Consider the following 10,756-nt stretch of genomic DNA (forward strand, 5'->3'; position numbering starts at 1 on the left):
TTTAATTGACTTTACAATTGAGGGTACTAATTTTTTTACGTTGAATTATTTATAGGAATACCCATGATCTCACCCTCCGAGTTGAATTGGTCACACATGCTATCAACCGGTATCAATTCAGCTCCCACACCACCAACAAATCTTCAAAATGCTGGCGCAACCGCTACGCTTATGCATGCACCACAATCCATACCAACACTAGCTGATCGCTTGGAGACATATCGTCAACTTGCTACTGGACGCATGCAAAATTCAATGGGCGGCGCTATACTCGCGGCAAATACAATAGTTTCGCAAAGTCCACGCGCCGTCAACTATACGACCAGTCTAGTGGAGCGCACCAGAGATCTACGCAATTGGCTGCGACAAGCCAAAACAGAGCACGAATTACTAACTGGCGGTAGCAATATTGTTCTACCAATGCAGCATAGTGGCTTAGGTTTGACAGGCAGTGCCTTGGGTGTGAATACGGTGAGCGTTCTTAATACTAGGGAATGTGGCGGCAGTGTTAATGGCGCTGTCGGTGTTGGAACGACAGCCACAACTGGAGGAGCCAGCGGCACGGGTACACAGACTAATCTATAATTAGGATACAATGTTTTCTGCTGCTGGCGCAGTTAGGAACTCAAGAAGTGAGACATGTGGCATGTGTGCTCTGAGAATAGTGTGGTAGATGTACAGCTAAATATAGATAAATTCGAGAATTTTCATGATTGTTCGGCTGCTCTAGTTGCTCTAGAAATGTGAGTATAAAGAAAGTCTAGTTGCAAAGATCAAACTACTTTATTATAGAAACTATATAAAGTTTTATCGGATCTCTATTCAAAACCAAAGATAATCGTTATTGAAACTAAAAGATTGAATATAATAGTTGTATTTGTAATAAAATCATACCGAAGTTATATAATAAATAAAAAAGTATAGTTCTGGTGCCAAAGAAATGTATTTGCTTGTGAAGGGAAAGATAATGTAGTGGACATATAGTTAAAGTTAGAGAATTTTGGCAGAAACTCATTTTATTTAGTAAATATTAGCGAAATTCCAATTTAAGAAAATCATCACAACAATAATTAAATACTTATAAAATTTAAATATAAACGAGTGATATGTTATTATTTTAGCTGTTAGTAAAGCCAAGCCATTTCTTTGCATATTATATTAACTATTTATTTGAAGAAATAATCTAAATATCTGAATGTAATATTTATATACATAAATCCAACGACTTAATAGTTATAGTCAGAATTGACCCTAAAGTAAGATCCACATGAATTTGAAAGTTGTCTTAAAACTAAACTATAAATTTGTTATACGTTACAATAACGATTTATTTTATAACGATTGGAGATGGTTAGTACCCAAAAATATGACGAATATGAAACACAACATTTTTATTAACTCACAAAGGGGGTACTACTACATCTAGTCACAGATAGCACAATATATTTAACTCTTCATATGATTAACGCTTTGATTATTCTTAACCTTTTCTAAGTTATTCTGAATTTATATAAAAGTGACTAAAATAATATTGAATTTACACATCTGTTGCCGAATTTTACATTCTATATTTAAGGACCAACTTAATGTGCATACAAAAACGCTAAATTTGTAATTGATAAGCAAACCTGGATTGCATCGTGCTTTTGCAAAGTAAATAAATTGATTGATATATGTAAATAAAAAATTGTTTACTCCGAAGCTTTCGAAATCTACTACAAAATTTAAAATTTTCCTTTAGGGATCATACTAAAGTTGGACTTTAGTCTTTCGACTAAAGCAGCACTGTGTGGCTGATACTTATGAAATAAGTTACAGAAACTCATTTTCTACATTTAAGCACCAAGTTAATGTGCATGTAAAGGGCTTAATTTTTGAAATGCATTGAAAATATTGCTTAATTACCGGCATAGTGAAATTGCTTTCTTTTGTTTGCGTAAGTAATAATAATTTTTATTGGTTCGTTTTCAAGGAAAATGCCATTTGATGATTTTAAAGACAATGGTTTCAAGCAAATTATTGTATGGAATCCCCTTGAACTGGTACCGGTTAGACTGATGCATGAAATTTATGTACGTACTCATACATACTTAATACTTTAACACTTTCAAGCTTTGAATATTAACAAATAAAAATATATAACGTAAGCCTACATGGCATATACATATATGTAATATATTTGTATGTATCTAATATCACACACAAATGTACTTCTTATACTCCTTTTTAGTAACTACATACATCTAGATTGTATACATATGTACTATGTATATGTATGATACTTAAAAAGCTAAACATAGTCTCCTTAGAACCTATACAGATTGAGCGAATATTTTTTTCGTAAAAAATTATTACCACTTCTACGAAGCAGATCAAAATAACATATTCTTCAACAAAGAAGCGTAGTAAAATTTAAAAGCTGTGAAGCAACGAAGATCGAAATACAAAGTTGAAGCACAAATTTATTGTCGGCTTGTGGAGTTATATTTATAAATCAATAGTAAAATGAATTAGTAATAAGTGTAAGTTGGTGTTACAAATTACAAAAATTTAATATTCAAAATTATTAAATGTAAGAAAATAAAACAGTTTGATGAAATCTTGCGAAAAACAATATGAAATGGCAAGATATCCAAGTTAAGAACTATTACGTACCAGCAACAAATATTAAACAAAAAATATAAGAATTCATCCTTATAACTTTTTATGATTATAAAACCTCAAATATTGTTTTAAAGCCATAATTATAATTATTGAAAATTTAATTTTAAAACTAACTGCAAAGAAGATGCGAGCTGTTTAAGTTAAACAAAACGTACCAAGTAACGGTTATAAAGTATTTTAATCTCTATGGTAGCAGTATGATTAATATTATTTAAATAATATATTTAAATATATTATTTATTGTAATTAAATAAATGATTTATTGAATTTATATATAGTACTTATATACACATATTAACAATACTAAAGCTTTCAGCAAATATATTTGATTACCTCATGTTTAACAGCGATAAATATTTAACATAATAATTATACACAAAAATAAGAGCTTGATTAATTTATCTATGTTAGTTTAGGTGAATTTGAAGTTGAAAACAGGTTTTACTGTTTTTAAATCGGTTTATTCAAATACTGTCTTACGAATCCCAGGAATTTATTTTATATCATGTTCGGCTTAAATTTATAACTATCTAACTCTTTGACTCTTCCAATTTCTATTTTAATTAAATTAGAATATGTTTTATTGTGTACAAATATTAAGGATAGTAAATAATTTATAGCAAACATTATAGAAATATGACAGAAATGTTTAATATTGTATGTGTAATGAACGTAAGAAAAAACCCTTATTTATAGTTACTATGAAAGCTTGATATTTAGCTCTAATATTATTGAAGTGTTATGGTATACTTCCTTTTATTTATAGGAGTTAATATTAAAAAAAAATTTATAAATTGGAAACCGTTGTCCTCGATTGTAATAATGAATTGAAGGATAAAATGAAGACAATCTATTTTTTTGCTGTCATCTTCCATTCCATTTCATTAGGAATGCTCGGTTGAAAATGAATGAAACTATGTGTTTATTACACTAGTTTACAGTATTGAACTTTTTGTCTGTTGCCGCGAATTCTGCGATTGATATTGTTTACTTATTACTTGTTTTTGTCAAATCTACCCTCAAAAATTTTTGAGCAGCTCGAGTTACTTTGTTTTTGATTTTTATCATTTAAGCATATATATAATCGAAAACAGGCGTATTTTACTGTGTTAAGATTAGTTTCTCAAGTTTTTGCGTCATGGGTAGTTCAAGAAGACGTTGTTTAAATAAACCAGATCATTTTTGCTACATATGCGGAGAATATGTGTTTAAAAATTGTAGAAAAGTTATATCAGAGTTGGTGAAAAATACCAATTTTGAGTGTTTTGGGGTGCTCTTGGATAAAAATAAGAATTCTTGGGCTCCCAATTGTGTTTGTAAATCTTGTGTGGAATATTTAAGATTATGGGAAAGTGGTAAAAGAAGTGCCTTTAAATTTGGAACACCGACTATTTGGCGAGAACCACGAAATCATCTCGTAGACTGTTATTTTTGTAGTGTGAACATAAACGGTTTAAACACTAAAAATCGAGCTAAATGGCAGTACCCAAGTACTAGCTGTGTTCAACGTCCAGTGCAGCGTTCACCTAACTCTTCAGAGCCTAAAAATATATCTGAACCATTAGAGCAAGACATTGAAGGACCAAGCTCATCACAAAATGATGCTGATTTTGAAGGTATGTCTAATGAGCCAAAACGCTTTTCCCAAAATGAGTTGAACGATCTTGTAAGAGATTTAAATCTTTCTAAACAAGCTTCAGAATTGTTAGCATCAAGACTAAAAGAAAAAAAACTTGCTATCCTCGGATACTAAAATTTGTTTATAAGTTTTTTTTATATGTCTTTGCGACAGTAGAGCAGTAGAGTAGAGCTAAGCAAGAGCATTGGGTGAGAAAAAAATGGCCCTTTAGAGAAAAAATGGAGCCTGGAAAGCACAATATAGTCCACAATTCATTAAAGCTCGTAATAAAATTATCCTTCCACCATTACAAATAAAACTGGGCATCATGAAACAGTTTGTAAAATCACTAGATAAAGATGGAAACTGCTTTTCTTACATTTGCCAAAAATTTCCTCAGCTCACTATGGAAAAGATTAAAGCCGAAATTTTTGATGGCCCCCAAATTAGACAACTTACGAAAGATACTCAATTTAGAAATTCTATGACTGAGTCAGAACTAAAGGTTTGGACAGCATTCGTATCTGTGATGCAGAATTTTCTCGGAAATAAAATATCTGAAATTATATTGAACTTGTAGAAGACCTTCTGCTACAATTAAAAAATAGAGAATGCAATATGAGTATAAAACTTCACTTTCCTAGACACCTAGAGAGGTTTCCGGAAAATTTAGGAGATATGAGCGAAGAGCAGGGAGAGCGTATGCATCAAGACTTACGAGTCATGGAAGAGCGCTATCAGGGTTTCTGGGATACAAATATGATGTCTGACTATTGTTGGTCTCTAATACGTCATTTTCCAAAGTCTACACATCGGAGCAGAGCTTTAAAACGCAGTTTTTTAGAACTTAAAGATTAATTATTTTTCTTAATAAAATTTTTCTTAATAAATACATGTTTTTTTCTGTGTAATACCTACATAGCTGAAACTCTGAAACTAGAGCTGATAAAAATATTTAAATTATATTTTTGGAAATAGCATATTATATGTAGTCAGCAACAGCTAAAATTACTTCGGCAACAAATGTACTGTAAACTAGTGTTATTTTATGTTGTATTCTATATACCTTGTTTTCGAGGTAGAGACATAAATATTTTATCAACAAATTTCGTTTGTAGAGAGATGGTTAGAGTACCGATAATTATTTTTTCTAAAATGAAGTCCATAAACTTTATATTGAGCTCAACTTTCACTACTTTTTTATTGATTTTTTTTATCTCAAAAATTAGTTAATAATACCGATTGCTGTGCTTAGAGCACATTATAAATAATAGAGCTTTTGCTTAATTAATTTGCAATAGTATAGTATTTTTGTTTCATTTTTAAAATACAAAGTAATACCAACAAAATTTAAGTTAATTTAGCTAAATTTATAGCAATTCCTGAGTATTTATAAATTATGCTTTTTCTATCCTCATACTTTTAATGCTAGTTTATGATCGAAACCTCAAAAAATTTTCAAAATCTTTCTCAAAGGCAGTTATTCAAATGTTCAGTTCAGGCTGGCATGTGGGCCAAAGTTACGAGTATTCGATCTCCCGAATTAGAAAAAGTAGAATAGAAAGAAAATATGTTGTAGTTTTAGTTTAAGCTGTTTGATGCATATTTAGATTATTTTTGTTAATATATATAACAGCAAAATTAATAATTTTAATGCACCACAAAAAAGAGGGCTTTGGGTCAGCTGATAAATTTTGTGAATGGATTTGGAATTCAATTTTTAACTTTATTTCGATTTTTGTATCTTTATATTGTTCTCAACTTATCCTTTTTGACACATTCCAAAAATGTATGGGTTATGTTGGTAGATGACATCAAGCTTATACTTATTGACAGCGTTGTCTCGAGCATAATAACTATATGTGACCTGGTCTACGAAAAGGGAGCTAACGTGCGAATACTAGTTTTCTGGGAAACAGCTGTTAAAAATAAACAACTCGTTTCGTCAGTTTCTCGTTGAAAATAGATTTTTTGACACCTAAGCCCCCTTTCCGTAGACCAGGTCACATATATCGTCACCTGAAATGCAAAATAACGTAACAACATTTTCGGAAATTTTCAGTGGCATGAATTAAACACGCCATGAAATGGAACATGAGTGAAAAAAATTTTTAATATTGGTTAAAACTGGTATATATCTGAGCTCAGAACCTGAAAATGTTTGACATATGTAATATTATGTATGTAATTTGAAGTAGTGAACCATAATCAATAAGACACTCAATTTCGAATTTTTTGATAATACGTTATTTTGCATTTCAGGTGACGATATGTATTATTTACTGTCGTTTACTATATTATTACGTAATTTCGCTGCTATGTACTTCTACATACATAAGAAACTGTTCAAAAACAACGAGTGTGACTTATTAAGTACATGTGTGCAAACGTAAAGCGATTATTTGCCGTCCTTTAAATCGCTGTTTCGTTTATGTTTTATAAGTATCCATAGTTATGTGCATGCGTTTATTGCTTAAAAATGTGATATTTCGAAAAAATTAAGTATGTCTGTAAGTACTTGTGGGTAAAATCTTGCGTCGTAATGTGTTTTCATTTTAACTGTCTATGTACAACAATTATTATAAGTATGTGCATATATGTATATACATATGTATGTATTTGTATAGTAGCAAAATGAAAAATTAACTCATAAAGCTAAACTTTTCTTGCCTTATTTGTGCTGCACTGTTAATTTAAATATTTTAAATTATATAAATATGAACTTAGGAACTTTACAAAATATTGCTTTTCAGGCATGATGAAATTAAATTTGGAATGTATTGCGTAATACATTACGATAGATTAAAAATAAATGCATATTAAATATATTTAGAAATGAAGCCAATCAATCAAATTGCGATGGCCAGCAAAAATCACATACACATATACATACATATATATTCTACAATTAATTAAAATTATATTGAAGAATAATAGTTTTAAAAATCACACCTAGCATGAAATATATGTACGTGAATGTTTTTGCTGCAACAATATATACCTACCAATACACAATATATACATATGTGTATGTATTAGAAAATATTAAAACAAAAATGTGTTAGTTTATATTAAAACACAGAACTTGAAGCAAGTATGTTACACTAAAGAGAGTTTAGAGTGTTCGAGTTAAAGTCGAATTTGAATTCGTGTGGCATCAAAAAAGTTCTGGTTAATAAAATGAATATTATTCTGAGCAGGCGTTTGAACAGTGTTCACAGACACAGATTGGTAGGGCGAAAAGTGTATGGACAAGTCATACACACATTTTAATGTGAATTAGCAAATATGTACACTATATAATAATGAAGAAGCGATAATTAAACCAATTAGTAAAAATTGATGAAAAATGTTTACTCAAATTAATACAATTTAATAAAAATTCATGAGCACAAACCCATGTTGAGTTTTTAATAATTATATATTTCAGCTATTAAATACCTATCTGCTACTATATTATAAACATTCAGAGATTAACTTTTAACAGGTACCGAATGCCTTTATAAACAAATATGAAAGGGATAGAACATTTCATACTCTCGCAAATTTGAAAAAAAAACAGAGGTGGCTGCACCGCAGCTAAACCCTTCACAGGTGCATCTTTTATAGCATAAAGAGGTATAAAAGATCTTTATCTTGTTTTTGATCGGCCAGTTTATATGGCAGCTAGATGCTACAGTCGTCCGATCTGAAGAATTTTTTCGGAGATTATAGCGATGCAGAGAATTTCAATCTGTGCCAAGATACGAGAGTGGTGAGTCAGTTTGGATGACATCTATATGTTGTAGTTGTCCAATCCGAACGATTTCACTATTCCGAACACTATATACTATATTATACGTTTAAAGTAAATAGATTAGACCCTAAAAGCTTTGATTTTATTGTCTTCAAGTAACGTACAACACAAAATAATGGGTTGTCAAAAAAGTCTTGCGGTATTTTTATTGAATTTTTTTTATTGAAATTGAAATGAATTTTTGATGACTCATGCCCAGCTCTTGACCGATGCCACGGCTGCTACTATGACGGTCTCTTTCGACCAATTCAGCGATTTTATCGCAATTTTCGACGACAGGCCTTCCGGAGCGTGGCGCATCTTCGACCACCTCTACACCAGAACGAAAACGTTGAAATCATCGTTGTGCGGTGGAAATGGAAACTGTATCGGGTCCATAAACTGCACAAATTTTATTGGCGGCTTGAGATGCATTTTTGCCTTTATCGTAATAGTACTGTAAAATATGCCGTATTTTCTCTTTATTTTGCTCCATGTTTGCGACTATAACTCACGAACGACTTAAAAGAAACTATAATCAATCAAATACGTGAAATGAGCTTTCCAAAAAGGTATAGCATGACCCGATGCGACGAATAAAACTAGAACTACGCGCTTTCAGCGCCAACTAGCGAAAATACCGCAAGACTTTTTTGACAACCTATTATATGGGATACTCACAATGTGTCATAAAGCATCGTAAAATCATAAAATCATAAATTTTTGTTGTTGGATTGCATACTAAAATAAGTTTACGCAAATACAACTCTGAACGCTATGTTTTCGGATCGTTATAACTTATAACTCAATATGGAGTTTCAGGGAAGTATTGAAAATTTTCACAAAGTTACTATTATCAGGAAAGAATTACTTCCGAATTACAATTGTATATTCTATACATTCACCGATATTTTCTGTCAAAAGTCAATTATAGATACTACTACTGTATCCATATATTCGGTACCTAGGGGCTTGAACAGTGTCATACTTTACAGGAATTATTAATGTAAAGTTGTATCCCGTTATATGAAAGGCTTCCCCATTTGTTGTAGGAAGTAGGCGTGGTTGTAGACCGATTTCGCCCATTGATATGGGAATATGAGAAGAATGCCACGTACTAAATTTAGTCGAAATCGGTCGGTCGGTTCCCGATATATGAGATTTCAATAATATGTATAATAATCTTATTAGAGGGCGCGGCCAAGCCCACTTTTTCAAAATTGTTTGCCCATAGGTGCCCGTTGTTACTGTGATCTCCTGTGCGAAATTACAGTACTACATACATACAAGGTCTGTCGAAAAAGAAACAGGACTGTTAAAAAAAAAACAAAAAATTAATATTTTTCAAAAGTTATATTTTTTATTCAAAGTAGTTTCCTTGTGCTTCGATACAGCATTTAGTCCGGTCAATTAGCATTTCAAATATCGTTCGTCGCCTTTTGGATAGCTGAAATGTCCTGAAACCAGTGTCCTTTCATGGGCAAATGAAGTTTTCCAAATAGGTAAAAATCACAGGGTGCCAGATCAGATGAGTAGGGTGAGTGATTAATGGTTAATATGGAGTTTTTTGTCAAAAAATCAGTGACAAGCGTCGACCGATGACACGGCGCATTATCGTGCAACAGGCGCCAGGACCCTGCCTCACGGTATTGTGGTCGAGCACGACGAATGCGTGACAAAAGACGCTTCATAATACCAAGGTAAAACACAGCATTAATCGTTTGGCCAGGTGGGACGAACTCTCGGTGTACAATATCCTCGGAATCGTAAAAACAAATCAGCATTGTCTTTATTTTTGACTTCTTAAGACGACCGACTTCTGATCGTCACAGAGGTCCTCACGACCTTCTTGGAATCGCTTAAACCACTCATGCACATTACTGCGGGATAGGCACTGATCACCATAAACTTTTTTCATCATTTGAAATGTTTCAGTAAACGTTTTCCCAAGTTTAAAACAAAATTTAATATTTGCTCTTTGCATTTTACGACCGATGACCAAAAGCTGCTGTCACTTTTTGATCGATAACATCGATTGTAGTTATCCAATTGTCTTAAAATTTTTACGAAATGTCAACAAGACATCAAACTTTTTATTTCATATACGCACCAATAGGTGACGCCACCAGAAACAGTTATATTTAAAAAGTTCTGTTTCTTTTTCGACAGACCTTGTATATCTTAATTTAGTGCTTATTTGTGCACTTTGGTGGGCGCGGCAATGGTCCGATTACGATCATCTACGAACTCGAACTATATATATACATACATATAAAGGAGACGAGACGAGTTCGTACATTGGCGTATTCGGACCTCTAACTAAGCACTAAATAGTAAACTTTTTATTCCATCTGATTCTTTCACCAAACCTTTGCATAAATAGTGTACTCAAGGTACATATTTAATCTTACGGATAAAAATTGTCGATATCAGATTACAAATTGTGCCAAAAGTGGGTAAAATTGGATCAACATTTCTCATAACCTCAATATACTATATTTAACATTAATAATTACGAGCTTCCATTTCCGGTACTTTATACCGCGTATCTCGGTCAGTATGCAAAAATTTTAATAAAGTTCAAAAGGGGTGGATGAAATCACGACAATACTTTTAAGTTCAATTTTAAATTTTGCCAATATCTGTTGGGGTTACATCTTTTTTTCCAGTTTCCTTGCTGTTGGTAGACTATATATAGT

The 10,756-nt window shown here is 31.9% G+C and overlaps 1 protein-coding gene across 7 annotated transcripts in view; it reads left to right on the forward strand.

Moving 5' to 3' along the window:
* Positions 1-7,678, forward strand: part of LOC126759394 (centrosomal protein of 164 kDa) — a 30,359-nt gene extending 22,681 nt beyond the window's left edge. For all 7 annotated transcript variants that reach the window (XM_050474159.1, XM_050474160.1, XM_050474161.1 and 4 more), the window contains one exon: positions 56-7,678. In XM_050474159.1, coding sequence (XP_050330116.1) covers positions 56-585 — 530 coding nt within the window. In that variant the 3' untranslated portion in view covers positions 586-7,678. The remainder of the gene's footprint in view (positions 1-55) is intronic.
* The last annotated feature ends 3,078 nt before the right edge of the window (positions 7,679-10,756 follow it).

This window comes from Bactrocera neohumeralis, chromosome 5 (assembly GCF_024586455.1).
Source record: "Bactrocera neohumeralis isolate Rockhampton chromosome 5, APGP_CSIRO_Bneo_wtdbg2-racon-allhic-juicebox.fasta_v2, whole genome shotgun sequence".
NCBI classification, from domain to species: Eukaryota; Metazoa; Arthropoda; class Insecta; order Diptera; family Tephritidae; genus Bactrocera; species Bactrocera neohumeralis.